Here is a 15,987-nt window from a genome sequence, read left to right as displayed (position 1 = left end):
CCACGCCTCTCTTGGTGGACAGTCAGTGAGTAGACACCCCCTAGTTACACGTTTCCTCTGTGGTGCACTGAGGCTAAGGCCCCCAGTATGGTCCCGGATTCCTCCTTGGGACCTGACTGTGGTGTTGGATGCTCTCTGTAGGCCTCCCTTCGAGCCTATTGAGGAGATCTTGGATCGCCATCTCACCCTGAAGACTGTGTTTCTTCTGGCGATTTCTTCTCTAAAGAGAGTTGGGGATCTGCAGGCCCTGTCAGTGGCCCCTACTCACTTGGACTTTGCGCCCGGCATGGCCAAAGCCTTTTTGTACCTTCGTGCAGGGTACATCCCCAAAGTTCCTTTTGTCACGCCACAGCCTGTCGCACTGCAGGCCTTCAGTCCTCCTCCCTTTCGGGAGCCTGACCAGCAAAGGCTTAACTGTATGTGTCCAGTGTGAGCACTGGATGCATACGTCCACAGAGCTGCCCTGTGGAGAAGGGCGGACCAACTGCTGATTTGCTATGGTCCCCCTAAGAGAGGTCTTCCTGCTTCAAAGCAGACCCTCAGTCGGTGGATTGTCGATGCCATCCACAGCCATATCACCCTGCAGCCCAAGACCGGTTGCCCACTGAAGCTAAGCAGGGTTGAGCCTGGTCAGTACCTGGATGGGAGACCTCCTGGGAAAACTAGGTTGCTGTTGGAAGAGGTGTTAGTAAGGCCAGCAGGGGGTGCTCACCCTGCGGTCTGCGTGGGTCCTAACGCCCCAGTATAGTGACGGGGACACTATACTGTCAAAAAAGCACCGTCTTTCGGATGAGACGTTAAACCGAGGTCCTGACTCTCTGTGGTCATTAAAAATCCCAGGATGTCTTTCGAAAAGAGTAGAGGTATGACCTCGGCATCCTGGCCAAATTTCCCCATTGGTCTCTGACCATCATGGCCTCCTAATCATCCCCTTACACTGATTGGCTTCATCACTTTGTCTCCTCTCCACCAGTAAGCTGGTGTGTGGTGGGCGTTCTGGCGCACTATGGCTGCCGTCGCATCATCCAGGTGGATGCTGCACACTGGTGGTGGACGAGGAGACACCACCCCTCACAATGTAGAGCGCTTTGAGTGCTTAGAAAAGCAGAAAAAGCGCTATATAAATGTAATGAATTATTATTATTATTATTACATTGCCTACGAGTCCTCTGACCTCCCCTCGCCGATGGGAGTCAAGGCTCATTACACTAGGAGTGAGGTGGCCTCCAAGGCCTTCCTCGCAGGTGTCCCAATACAGGACATCTGCAACGCTGCGGGATGGTCTACGCCCCTGACCTTTGTCAGATTCTACGGCCTGGACATGCGGGCCACTCTAGGCTCTTCCGTCCTCTTGCCCTAGATGTGCTCCACATGGATACACACTGGGCAGGGATTGGTAAGTCTGGCAGCGTGGATATCTCGTTCCCCAAAGTGTCTCCAGACGCAGCTCGAGTTCCTGAAGAGGAACGTCTTAGATTATGTATGTAACCCCAGTTCCTCGAGGGAACGAGACGCTGCGTCTCGAGGCCACACTTCCGGCATCCCTGCCAGCGCTTGCTTCATTCTAGAAGCTGACGCCGGTTTCACCGCACGTGCTTTTATACCAGCTGGTCATTACATCACCTCGCCCGTGACGTCTCAGTCATCCTTTGGACAGATTTCACTTGTATTCAGAGCCGGTTATGCTGAAGGTGTCCCCAAAGCGTCTCCAGACGCAGCGTCTCTTTCCCTCGAGGAACTGGGGTTACATACGTAACCTAAGACGTTTTTTCGAAAATCTCTTGATGCAGAAAGTTTTCTGTGAAGGTTACGGTTAGGGGTTAGAACATATAGTTTATACAAGCTTATAAAATCATACATAATTAAGGTTTTTGGAAAATATAAAATAGCAGAAAGTTTTCTATGAGGGTAGGCTTAGAGTAAAGAGGATAGAAAATACAATTTGTACAGTATAAAAACAATTACGTCTATTTCCGTGCATGCTTGCAAAAGGACACGGCTTCAAATCCCTCCTAGAAAAATTACAACTGTGCTTGATGCTCCATCATTAGTATACATTTTCATAATAATGCATTTGAAGGTGATGTATTTAGCTAACATTTAAATGTGAATACAAACATGTCTTTATCATCCTATGAACAGAATATGTACGCTAAACACAGTTGGAGCTGCAGAACAGTGTGCAGAAGAAGAATAAAAATAAACGAGAGGGATTTCATAATCCAGTTTTATTACCTGTAATGAGGCAAGGAAATATAATGTGTGCTGTAATGGTGCAATACTGATCTGTGTGTTGCAGGAGAGGAGGGCTCAGATTCTCATGCAGAGACTCCAGTCAGTGAAACAAGTGGAAATGGCACTGCATACCAGACCTGCGCCAACACAGTGCTCAAGGTTCTGGGGGGTTTGCTGGTGGTGCTGTGTGTCTCCTCGTCCTGGGTGGGCACCACACAGGTGGTCCAGCTCACGTTCAAATCCTTTTCCTGTCCCTTTTTCATCACATGGTTCAGCACCAACTGGAACATTCTCTTCTTCCCCCTCTACTATTCTGGGCACGTGGCCACCACCAGAGAAAAACAGACGCCCATTCAGAAATTCAGGTGAAGTCAGAATGAATGAATCTGGTCGATTATGATGTGATGTGAACAACAGAACTTTTTACAAGTACAATAGCATTACTAATTTGTCTGTAGCTAACACTTTTATCCAATGCAGCATACTGTATACTTATTGCAGAGAAAGTTCCCCCAAAGCAGGAATGGGCAGCATCAGTCCTGGAGGGCCACTGTCAAGCAGAGTTGAGCGCTATCCCTAAATATATATCAAGTAATCCGGTCCCACTTTATATTAGGTGGCTTTAACTACTATGTACTTACATACAAAAAGTACAATTATTTTGTTTATATTGTATTGCAAACACTTTTACTGCTATTGAGGTGGGATACAGGTAAGGTTAGGGACAGATTTGGTGGTATGGGTAGGTTTAAGTGTGGGTTAAGGTGTAAGGAATGGGTTAACAACTATAAATGTAATTGCAGAAATTAATTACAGATGTAATTACATGCAGGTATTTTTCAATAGCTAAGCACAATGTAAAAACTTGAATGTACACAATAAGTGCATTGTATCAAATGATTCATTTAAATAAGTACATAGCAGTTACGGCCATCTAATATAAAGTGGGACCAGTAATCCTGAAGAATTAGATTAGATTTTTCAGATTTGATTGGGGAGTTAAACTCTGCTTTAGTGCAAGAGTCAGTAGAAACAGTTCAGTTCAATTCATGAGCAACTCATTCAGAATGGTTTTGCAAACTAGAGCAACCAATTCATTGAAAAAGTCTGCTCAAAAATGAAAAATTGAACATTTCTATTTTTTCATGAAAAATTAATACTTTTTTTTGTTTATTCCACACACAATGTACAATTTTTTAGGAAAAAAAAACACTAAGCTTGATGGTCCACCACTAAACTTAACCTTCAGGAGGGCATATGCAAATCATATAAAAATATATGAATGAGATGCTATGACCTTTTAAATCTTAACTACCCCACAGATAACCCCTAAAGCTCAAATCTGCAACCTTTTGGTTACCAAACTAAACTTTCAATTTCTAGGTTAAGCCACTGGTAGGCTACAGTGCTGCATTATCAAAGTAAGCAAACAACAAAAACCTTTATTTTTTTCTCATTTCACTGTGTAGGGAATGTAGTCGGTTGTTTGGGGAGGACGGAATGTCTCTGAAGGTGTTTCTGAAGAGAACAGCGCCTTTCTCCATCTTGTGGACGCTTACTAACTACCTGTACCTGTTAGCACTGAGAAAACTAACCGCTACAGACGTCTCAGCGCTCTACTGCTGCCACAAGGCCTTTGTCTTCCTTTTGTCATGGATTGTCCTCAAGGATCGCTTCATGGGTGTGCGGGTAGGTGGAATATAACCCTAATTATTGCTTAACTAGTTGCAGTATTTCATGTCTATTTATTTATTGGGGATTCAAGTATCAAAATCATTTTACCTCAGCAACTGTCACGGTGCACACACGAGGGAGGAACCAGGAACACGCAGACGAGGATACCAACTCAAATAACATACTTTACTGAAGAACATCAAGGCAGGGCAAGACAAGGCAGGACCAAAACACAGACAGGAACACCGGGGAGTAACGAGTAGACCAGACAAAGTTTAACTGAACAGACAGGACTAATATACACAGGTAAATCATAGATAACGAGACGAACACGGCTAGACAAGAATTAACTAATGATTACGTTTAACAAGGACAGGAAACAAACCAAATATGGGCACAAGAGGCAGGAACACATGACACACACACGACAGTTCCCTGACATAACTCCCCCCTCCCGAAAGGCTCGTCCCGAGCCTTAACAGTTCCATCAGGGAGGGGGGGTGGGCGCTCTGGAGGCCTCTCAGGACAGACACGGACCACAGGACGGGGACCTCCAGAGCGGAACAGACAGACAGGACCCATGGCGGAGCAGGGAGCTCAGGAGGCCATGGCAGGTGGTAACTGTGGCCATGGCATCCTTCTTCGGCCCACCCACTCCACCCAGAGCTCTACTACCCCCCCCCAAAATTTCCATGGGGAATCCAGGGGGTATCAGGAGCCCTCCGGGGCTAGACAAACAAAACAGTACAAGACACGACATGAAACCCTCCAGGGTCAGACAAACAGGACAGGACATCCCACAGGAACCAGAAGCCCTCCTGGGCTCGCTAGGAAGCTGAGTCTTCCTCTGGGCTTGACGAGGAGTCAGGGGCCCTCACAGGGTCCCTCAGCGACCTCCTCCACTTCTGCGACAGGGGGGGCAAGCGGCTGCGACTGGCCTCCATGGCCACAATTCAAGGAGCCGCCTGCCCCAGACGAGTCTCCATGGACAAGACAAGACATGGCATGACAAGGTAAGTTTAAAATGTTCCTGTGGGCACAACAAACACAAACACGGCTCTCCTGGCCGTGACATGTGGACTTGATCCACGGAGAGGGTATCGGCGACCGGCAGGCTTGAGTCAGCGGCAATCCGGTGGGCTTGAGTCAGCGGCAATCCGGTGGGCTTGAGTCAGCGGCAATCCGGTGGGCTTGAGTCAGCGGCGGACCGGCGGGCATTGAGTCAGAGGCGGACCGGCGGGCATTGAGTCAGAGGCGGACCGGCGGGCATTGAGTCAGAGGCGGACCGGCGGCGTGCACAGGGGAGCCGCGGACGGCGGCGTGAACAGGGGGAGCCGCCGACGGCGGGTTGGCTTTCCCCGCGGACGGCAGCGTTGATCTCCCGCGAACGGCGGGCACGGTGAAGCCGCCGACGGTGGGTTGGCTTTCCCCACGGACGGCGGACTTGGGTGAACCGCAGGTGGCGGCGTGAACTCCCGCGAACGGCGGGCTCGGTGTGCCGCGGACGGCGGCGTGAACTCCCGCGAACGGCGGGGTCGGTGAGCCGCGGGTAGCGGCGTGAGCCGCCGACGGTGGGTTGGCTTTCCCCACGGACGGCAGCGTTGATCTCCCGCGAACGGCGGGCTCAGTGAAGCCGCCGACGGTGGGTTGGCTTTCCCCACGGACGGCGGACTTGGGTGAACCGCAGATAGCGGCGTGATCTCCCGCGAACGGCGGGCTCGGTGTGCCGCGGACGGCGGCGTGAACTCCCGCGAACGGCGGGCTCGGTGTGAGCGGCGAGGTTGGGAGCCGCGGACAGCGGCCGATATCTCCCGCGATCGGCGGGTTGGATGAGCCGCGGACAACGGCGAACTTCTCCCGCGATCGTCAGACTGCAGGGCTCGCGGCCAGCGGACTCGCGGCACTCGCGGTAATCCTGCCGAACTCCCACGCCGACTTGCAGTGGGCTAAAGCGGGATGTCGAGTGGCGACTTCCATGCCGCCAGGGACAAACAAAACAGGAACAAACAAAAAACTTTTCAAAAACGGAAAACAAAACAAGGTGAAGGGGCGCCGCTTACTGTTAAGGTCTGGTCTTCTGTCACGGTGCACACACGAGGGAGGAACCAGGAACACGCAGACGAGGATACCAACTCAAATAACATACTTTACTGAAGAACATCAAGGCAGGGCAAGACAAGGCAGGACCAAAACACAGACAGGAACACCGGGGAGTAACGAGTAGACCAGACAAAGTTTAACTGAACAGACAGGACTAATATACACAGGTAAATCATAGATAACGAGACGAACACGGCTAGACAAGAATTAACTAATGATTACGTTTAACAAGGACAGGAAACAAACCAAATATGGGCACAAGAGGCAGGAACACATGACACACACACGACAGTTCCCTGACAGCAACCATTTGATTATGTTTAAAGTTGAACAGTTTCTTTGGTACAAAATGATAATATGTGACCCTGGACCAAAAAAAACTGTCAAAAGTAGCATGGGTTTATTTGTAGCAATAGCCAACAATACATTGTATGGGTCAAAATAACAGATTTTTCTTTTATGCCAAACTCATTAGGACATTAAGTAAAGATCATGTTCCATGAAGATATTTTATAAATTTCCTACTGTAAATATATCAACTTAGTTTTTAATTAGTCATATGCATTGCTAAGAACTTCATTAGGACAGCTTTAAAGGTGATTTTCTCAATATTCAGATTTTTTCCATCCTCAGATTCCAGATTTTTAAATAGTTGTTTCTCAGCAAAATATTGTCCTATCCTAACAAACCATATATCAATGGAAAGCTTATTTATTCAGCTTTCAGATTATGTATAAATCTCTTTTTTTTTTAAATGACCCTTATGACTGGTTTTGTGTTCCAGGGTCACATATTTGCTTTAAAATTCTTACAGAATCAACACAAATGTGTTCCAACAGCTGATCAAAAAGCCTTTTTTTCAATTGTGAGTTTTGTATACAAGTGAAATTCTGTACCAAAATATATGAGAACTGACCATAGTGTGTCCATTTATATTTATATCTCAGGGACTTTATATGATAAACTCTAAATTATTTCATTATAATCCTCGAGTTTGTGTTGCATTCTCCCTTCATTTTTCTTATTTTTCTAAAACTTAGGTCACACTTTAGTTTGGGAACCAGTTCTCACTATTAACTATGACTTTTGCCTTAAACTTCTAATTTGCTGCTTATTAATAATTAGTAAGGTAGTTGTTAAATTTAGGTATGGGGTCGGATTAAGGGATCTATTAAATGGTCACCCAGAATAAGACATAGATATGTGCTTTATAAGTATTTAAAAAAAAATGTTAGTACCATAATGAGTAATTGTTATGAGATGCTCCTTCAAGGAATGCAGGAAGACGAGGGATTCAGAGTAATCAGGTTCTTTAATGATGCAAACGTATTCAATAACAGAATATACGGCATAAACATAACTTTAAGACACGACGAAGAAGATTACTGAACTCAAGGCTTATAAAGAACACAAACTGAGGAAACAAGATGATTAATACACTGGATGATAATTAACTAAACAAGGACAGGAAATACCAAATAAGGACAAAACGGAACTAAATGGAAACCGACACGTGACAGATATCATCCCCCCCCCCTCTCTTTGAAGGTGCGTCCCGCACCATAACAGTCACATCGGGGAGGGGGACTCCGGGAGCCATGGCGGGACAGGAGACTCAGGGAGCCATGGCGGATCCGGGGACTCGGGAGACCATGGCAGGACAGGAGACTCAGGGAGCCATGGCGGATCCGGGGACTCGGGAGACCATGGCGGGACAGGAGACTCAGGCAGCCATGGCGGATCCGGGGACTCGGGAGACCATGGCGGATCAGGAGACTCGGGGAGCCATGCCCATATTATTTTTTCAGGAGGCCATGGCGGAGCAGGGAGCTCCGTGGCCTTGGCCCTTGGCCTGGCCACACAGACAGTGACTATATCCCCCCCCAATTTTCTTGGAGAATTTAGGAGAAGCGGGCTCTTGGGGGTGCTCTGGGAGCGCGGAGCTGGACGGAACCAGCGGTTTCGTAGGAGAGCTGGACGGGACCAGCGGATTCATAAGAGGGTTCATGCGAGGAGCAGGCACTGGAGGGATGACAGCGGGCTAGGGAGAGCCGTGGACGGCGGCGTTATTTTCGCCGCGAGAAGCAGCACAATCTTTGTCGAGGGCGGCGGAACGGGCGGGATTCCGGCTCGGGATTGGAGACTCTCCAGACACCGGATGGCCGTCTCCTGCCAGCTGGCTGATGGAACGAAATCCCGAGCCGGAACAGCGTCTTGAGCACGTCTCCCTCGAGGGAGCTGGCGAGGGCGAGCGGTGCAAAAGCCTGTGCATTTTCAAGAGGCTCTTTGTTGGCGTGAGCCATATTGATGAACTGGGCTCGTTCATCCACCTTCTCTGTCGGTCGTGTCTTCTGTTATGAGATGCTCCTTCAAGGAATGCAGGAAGACGAGGGATTCAGAGTAATCAGGTTCTTTAATGGTGCAAATGTATTCAATAACAGAATATACGGCATAAACATAACTTTAAGACACGACAAAGAAGATTACTGAAGTCAAGTCTTATAAAGAACATAAACTAATGAGGAAACAAGATGATTAACTCAAGACAGGTGAACTGGATGATAATTAACCCTTTAGGCACCAGGTTTTTTTGGAAAAAATGCTGGATTTTGACATCAGGATTTCAAAAGCTTGTGGCTTGAAAGGGCTTAAAGATAGAGATCTACAGTAAATTAGAAAAATGTTGGGCATGACCGAAAGATTATGTGGGGTGTAAATATACTCATCTAATTTGCATATTATGAAGTCACCGGGGGTGGCCCTCTTGAATAGTAGATATTGAATTGATGTTTCAGCTTATTTGCATGTTTTTTTGTTTTGTTTTTTTGTTTTTGTCTTTTTATCCTCATTCCAAATGATCAGAAAAGAAGAAACCAACAATAAAACAGGAGAAAGTAATAAATTATTACTATATTACCATTAGTAAAACAGTAGCCTACTTTTTGATCAGTTTATCAGTAATATTCAGGAAATAATAGATATTGAATGGATGTTTGAATTTATTTCGAAGGTTTTTTTTTTTTTTTTTGTCTTTTTATCCTCATTCCAAAGGATCAAGAAAAGAGGAAATGAACAGTAAAACATGAGAAAGTAGTAAATTATTACTATATTACTGTGCCATAGTAAAATGCATGTGCCTATTTTTTTATCAGTTGACCAGCTATCTGCCCGATCAGGCATCTAGGTGACAGTTTATAGTTCTTGAGAGTATGGCACCTCTCATTGTATGGCACAGCGCACAGACATACCCGACTGCTGTACTTTGTCTGCTGGCGGCGCGATCAGAACAAACGGCGAAATCTGGCCGATCATCAGAGAGCAACAGCTCTCCTGTGGACACTAAGACCACGTCCACCCCTGCCACCCCCATCCCCGTTGGGCAAAGTGTTAAAATGATCACTTGTTTGTGCTTTGTGAACGATCGCGCCTTGCGCGGCGGCATCATTGCGCGGAAAAGATGTACCGGGAGAAGCGCGATCATTAGACGGCCATCATCATTTCCAAAAGGCAAATATTCCCCTTCAGAGTCAGAATCGGCGAATAACATTTGCATCCACATCCTCACAAACAACTTTTTATTAGCCATTTGGCGATTTTCTCTCACAAATCTCACAATTTACTCACGTTATGAACTGAATTGCTTCTGCATCAATGACACATCACACATCACATCACAGCTCTATTTCCTCAAACAATTTTGGTCTTCAAACTTCATTCATTTGGGTCAACAAGAAGCTTCTCAAAGCTTTGCTGCTGTGATCAGCGAATTTGAAATGACACATTAAAACGGTTTCAAATTTTGCCAAAATTTTGATTGTTATTCACACATCCTTAGACAAAAAAAATTGCTTGCTGTTGTATTTTATTTGGTAAGTAGGCTTTTAATTATATCAGGATAATGTATAGTCAGCTAATCCATATCACAAAATAAACCCTTTGGGTTTTTTTTTTTTTTTCTGGGGTGACTGGCTAACATTATATCATCATTTACATTTACTCACAGGTCTTAAAATGAATGAATCTAGTTACAGCGAATGTGCTGAAATGAGTTGCATAAAAAGCACTACCTGTTGATATATCAAATGATCCATGAAATTGGATTTAAACAACAGATTGATGCTTATGGAGAAGGAACAAGTGATGCGGCACTCAATTTTTAACACATAACAGATACAAATGGAGAGTCAATGAGAATTTGTTCTTGTTCAAGTGTAAAAAAAAACTTTGCTTTGCCAGAAGCTGTTATTATGCTTAACTTTTTTTAGTATCTGCTTATTACTCCTTGTCCCATGTAAATGATGCACACTAATATTTATTGAGGTATAAACCTTAATCGTTATTAGACCTTATTGTTTAATAATGTCTTTGTAATCTTTCCTCTTAGATTGTGGCTGCCATTATGGCTATCACAGGCATTGTGATGATGGCTTATGCTGATGGTTTTCATGGGGATTCCTTTATGGGTGTGGCCTTAGCAGTCGGCTCCGCCTCCACTTCTGCTCTCTACAAGGTGAGTGCAGCTGAAAATAACAATTCCCAGAAGATCCTTGATGACCATTAAGACTCCTTCAGTATTGATATGCTTTTCCTGCAAAACCACTCAGGTGCTGTTTAAGATGTTCCTCGGCAGTGCCAATCTGGGCGAGGCTGCTCATTTCTTCTCCACCATGGGCTTTTTCAATCTCATCTTCATCTCCTGTGTTCCCCTCATCCTGTACTTCACCAGAGTGGAGCATTGGGGTTCCCTCTCCTCTTTGCCCTGGGGTTACCTCTGTGGGGTGGCCAGCCTTTGGCTAGGTAATGTGAAATTATGGAAATGTTATAGATGTTATATATTGCCAATTTGCCAATAAATATTATATATTGCCAATAAAACTCTTAATTTGCTGCTTATTAATAGTTAGTAAGGTAGTTGTTAAGTTTAGGTATTGGGTAGGATTAGGGATGTAGAATATGGTCATGCAAATTATGTGCTTTATAAGTATTAATGAACAGCCAATATGTTAATATGCTAATAAGCAGCTTTGGTCCCTATACTATAGTGGGTAACACTTTAGAATAGGGAACACTTATTCACTATTAACTACGACGTTTCCCTTAATAAATTCCTAATTTGCTACTTATTAATATTTAGTAAGGTAGTTGTTAAGTTTAGGTATTGGGTAGGATTAAGGATGTAGAATAAGGCATTAATATGTGCTTAATTTGTACTAATAAATGGCTAATATTCTAGTAATATGCATGCTAATATGCAACAAGTTAAGAGACCTTAAAATAAAGTGTTACCACAGTAATAAATGGCAAATGCTAACCAACTAATATATAACCAAATAATAAATAAATAAATAAAACCTTTAGTTTGTACACAAGTACTGGTGTTAAATCATGCTGATGGTTTACCACTTGATCACTGCTGGTTCAGATGTGAGTTAGTGTTGTAGTGGCTCAAATACAACCCTTAAGTACACTTCCAAGAGTGCTTAGTAAGTGAGAGAAGTCTGGTTAGAATCATCGGTTTACACCTCGAAGTAGCATTTCTGTGATATCCAATATGTGCTGCATCAGTCTATGTAGAGCATAATAGTAACAGATCCACTTATATTTACTGTATATTTGAGCTGAATTGGATCTCTGTATCTCTAGGGTGTTTTAAGGATAATATGATATCCATTAACTTTTGTCACTCGTCCAAATCATGTGAAGTTCTCTGTGTATTTGGCCACTTAGAGAGGATTGAATGACAAAAAAATGCTATATGGCCAAATCATAACATAAAGCTCCTGTTTTTGTCTTTCTCTCTCTCTCTCTCTCTCTCTCTCTCTCTCTCTCTCTCTCATAGTATTTAACATCCTGGTCAATGTAGGAGTGGTGCTCACGTATCCTATTCTCATATCCATTGGAACGTTACTCAGTGTTCCAGGCAATGCAGGTGTGTGAGTCCATGCTGTATGTCATTAGTACTTGAAAATTACTATTACTATTAGAAATATATATGGATAGGAATCATTTTAAAAATACAACAGAGCAGATCTCTCAGCCTTCAAATAAATAAAATATAAAAACTCTACCTAAGTGAGTTTCTTCACTCAAAGCAAACAGCTGCACCATGACAAAGGGGTGGTGAGGTTGCCAAGGTGACAGTAAATGCCTTAAGAGGGTGCTTGTCTTTAAAAACAGTCTTTCAAGGTTAGTTTGTTAAATTACGTGTAGCTTTTCTTCAGAAAAGCTCCTATGATTCGCTTGCAACAATCAGTATGCTACATTCCTAATGTTTTTCTGTGTACTGCATTTTAAAGGAGTGGGAATGTAAATGTATGGGTAATTGTTATTATTATAAACCATTTTACATTTCCATAGCCAGTAATGAGGAACCAAGGCTATTAACTTGATTCGATTTTTGTCTTTATGAGCACCAATGTTAATACTTAAAATTCATATTTATTTTGAAGTCAGCAAACACCCACAGGATTGCAGTTACTATTCATCTAAAGAGTTTTCCCTCTTAAATAACAGTAACGAATGCTGAACATTTCCTTATTAATGAAATTTATTTGACTGGAGTTAATTGGTTGCTTTGCCAGAGTCAGTAATTCTCTCCCACGGAGATTTCGACAGTCTGGGCACAAGGTCATATTTAAATGATAGAAACTCACTCTTGTGTATAGTTAAAAAAATTATATTTTTTCTAATAAAACACTGTACTGTCAAAAGAAGAAAACCTGCAACTGTTATTTACATTAAATAAGTAATACGGTTTTTACCCTAGCCTGGTTAATCTCTCATTTATGCCTAATTAGTTTTATAGTTTGCATTGACTTTGTTACTTAAGCAATCAGCCTGAAAGATAATAAAATGGGCATAAAAATCAGAGATTTACTGTCTCTAGGGACCAGAATATTGTGAGCACTTTTGAATGAACAAACAAGCACTACCTTGCAATTCCCTAGAAACCACCCAGAACACCCTAGAAACCACATAACAACATACTAAAAACCACGCAGAACACCTTAATAATATTTTAGACTACAATGAAAATAAGTGTCAATGACATGAAGCTCACCTGTCTTATTTTATTCAATGATACATTCTGATATCACAACAACAACAACAAAGCCTATGTATTAAATTATTGAAATGGTATTTAGTATCATTGAGATACCATTATAAATTTTCTTAAGATTTTGAATTCGTTTTTTTTTTTTTTAGTAAAAAAGTTTGTCCTTTTTCATTATTTTATTTGATTTTATTTCAGGTATATTTTTAGTTATTTTAGTACATCCAAAAATTCCAAAAATTAAGCACTTGTAATTAGATTATAATGCATTTATGTATATGAAATGTTTAGTTTATAAAATAGTATATAATTTAGTTTACATTTATTTTTATGGTTTTAGTTTTAGTTAACTATAATACTCCTTACAGGAAACAATATTGATAGTTTGGCATAATGTTATTATTAGTATTTCTTTAAAGAAAAATGGTTTTACTGCTTATTCGCTGATGCACTATGGAAATTCCAAAACACAGTGATTTTGTGAAGTAATACATTTAAAATAATAATAATAATTTTAAAAAGTTTTCAAAGTTTAAGTTAACTGACAAACTGCCAGTTTTTTTTTTTTTAATCGACTTTTTACTTGATATATCTGAAAAATTATATAAAAAATGTTCAAAACCATATGAAACTGACATGAATACATGTAGCGCTGTTAAGAACTTTGCATATGTGTTTTAAACTAGAAAAAGATCTGTTTCTTTTTCCAGCTATCGATGTGCTGAAGCACGAGGTCATCTTCAGCGTGGTGCGTCTAGCTGCCACCTGCATCATCTGCCTGGGCTTCCTGCTGCTGCTGCTCCCTGAGGAGTGGGATACGGTCACCCTGCGCTTCCTCACCACCCTGGCCGACAAGAAGACGGAGGAGCACGGCGAGGAGCTCACAGAATCCAGCGTCCACACACGCAGCCGGAGTAGAGCCAACGGAGCCGTATCCATCCCCATGGCATGACCTTTGACCTGTGAATGAACAGCCAGCGATCAACACCGATCCTCCCTGTGGCAGCCTTTGTATGTGGCAGTTTGATTGTATTTGTATTTTAGAAAGACAAAAGAGAATAAGCAAAGAGAAGGATGTTTTTTTTTTCTTTAATAGTAATCACAACATAAACCAATCAGAACACAGAAAGTCACAGAAAGATAAGAACATGCTGCCCTGCTCTTTAATGGAGTTGAGGCTTGAGTGTTCTGAGAAGAGTGCCCCAACAGGGATATTTACTGACAGTATTTTTTTTATTTTACAGAAGGGATCTAGCATTCTCTTCCCTGCAATCGCTATGGGAAGATACGCATCCATTCCATAGAAATGGACTTTCAGACTTTCGTCTCCCCCTGCACGACAAACCCTGCACCCCTGCACCCCTCCGCTAGCCCCTTCCCATGGAACGTATTCTGTGAATATAGACTCTGTCAGGGCCAGTTCGGCTCACTGTACACATGAATGCATTCAGAGATTGGATATATATGTATATGAAATATGAGGATTATTTGCATTGTACGTAGTAGTGTAATACATGTAGGAGAAATATATTATGCTTTAATGAATAAGCCTTTCTTTTCTTTTTATAATAAAAGACAAAAATAAAGATCTGCTTTGAAAAGCACTTGTTGTGTACTTGTTCAACACCTGAAATGTAGTGTGATAATCATGTTCCGGAAGAAACCATTTTTTTTTTTTTCATTATTCAATAGAGACCTAACATGAGCTTTGAGATAGAAATGGGAACACATGCCATGATACTCTATACTCTCCTATACTTTCAAACAACATATATGTATATTTCTGAATATTTTACAATAAATTTAAAATACCATTCAAAAGTGAAAGAACTTTTGAAGAAAAAAATTCCGCAAGGACGGATTAAATTGATTAAAAGCAATACGAAAGACTTTCACATTGTTACAAAAATAAAATAAACACTGAAGACTGGAGTAATGGCTGCTGAAAATTCAACTTTGCATGACAAAAATAAATTACATTTTAAAAATATATTAATTTAGAAAACTATGTAAGCTGTTTCCACCACTGAATTAAAGAAAAAAATAATAGTAATAATAACTGTAACTTTTTATCTCACAATTCAGACTTTAAAAAATGTAAGTTTACTGCAATTTAAACACGTAATTCTGAGAAATAAAGTCAAAATTGCGAGGTATAAACCTGCATTTCTGATTTTTTTTTCTTGAATTGTGAGAACTCGCATTTGCAAGTTATAAAGGTAATTTTGAGGAAACAAAGGGACAATTTTCCTACAATTGCTAGTTTATACCTCCCAATTCTGAATCCACCATTTTTGTTTGATAAACAAACCAGACAGGAGAGTAGATTACCGTTGGTGGACTTGAACTTGAAAAATGGTGCATACTTTCTGTGTTGAAACAAGATACCTTCCGACAGACAAGACAGAGCAGCTTGCTTTTGATATGAATGAAAGACTCAGCTTTCAAATTGTCATTTTTTAAGAAATTCAAACAAAAAATACAGTTTTGTGGCTCTTTAATGTGTTGTGACAGCGGCATGTCAACCATTCATCTTTTCCTCTTTACTAGTTATAGCACAAAATAAACATGAATGAACATCAGAAGGTATCTTGTTTCAACCACAGAAAGACACCACACTGTAAAAAATAAAAAGTTTAAGGCAACCAGCTTCAGCAATTGTTTTTTGTTTTTTCAGCTTTTTTTTAGCTGATTTTTTTAGTTTTCTCAACATTTGTATAAATTGGAAACAACAAGTTGAAAAAACTCAAATATCTGCTGAAGCTGGTTGCCTTAAACTTTTACGTTTTCTCAACTTTTGATTTTGTACAGGGCAGTACACACCATTTTTCAAGTTCAAGTCCACTGACGTTAATTTCATCTCCTGTCTAGTTTGTTTGTCAGACAAAAATGGCAGATTCTGCATTATGATTGGTCAGATCACC

At 42.0% G+C, this 15,987-nt stretch overlaps 1 protein-coding gene across 4 annotated transcripts in view; it reads left to right on the top strand.

Annotated features, from left to right (window-relative positions):
* slc35f4 (solute carrier family 35 member F4) overlaps positions 1 to 14,660 on the top strand; it is a 42,121-nt gene extending 27,461 nt beyond the window's left edge. The window contains exons 2-8 of one of the 4 annotated variants that reach the window (XR_013782420.1): positions 2,300 to 2,600; positions 3,705 to 3,924; positions 10,394 to 10,519; positions 10,614 to 10,806; positions 11,849 to 11,938; positions 13,774 to 14,074; positions 14,308 to 14,660. Coding sequence is in view for 2 of the 4 variants with exons in the window: in XM_079386299.1 (XP_079242425.1) it covers positions 2,300 to 2,600; positions 3,705 to 3,924; positions 10,394 to 10,519; positions 10,614 to 10,806; positions 11,849 to 11,938; positions 13,774 to 14,015 (1,172 nt within the window). In the remaining 2 variants the exon portion in view is untranslated. Of the gene's footprint in view, positions 1 to 2,299; positions 2,601 to 3,704; positions 3,925 to 10,393; positions 10,520 to 10,613; positions 10,807 to 11,848; positions 11,939 to 13,773 lie in introns of all 4 variants that reach the window. The other 3 variants (XR_013782421.1, XM_079386299.1, XM_079386298.1) reach the window with 3 other exon arrangements.
* Positions 14,661 to 15,987: the final 1,327 nt, after the last annotated feature.

This window comes from Barbus barbus, assembly GCF_936440315.1.
Source record: "Barbus barbus genome assembly, chromosome: 30".
Classification (NCBI taxonomy): domain Eukaryota; kingdom Metazoa; phylum Chordata; class Actinopteri; order Cypriniformes; family Cyprinidae; genus Barbus; species Barbus barbus.
Note: the sequence above shows the minus strand (reverse complement) of the source record. Positions and strands in the feature narration are given on the sequence as shown.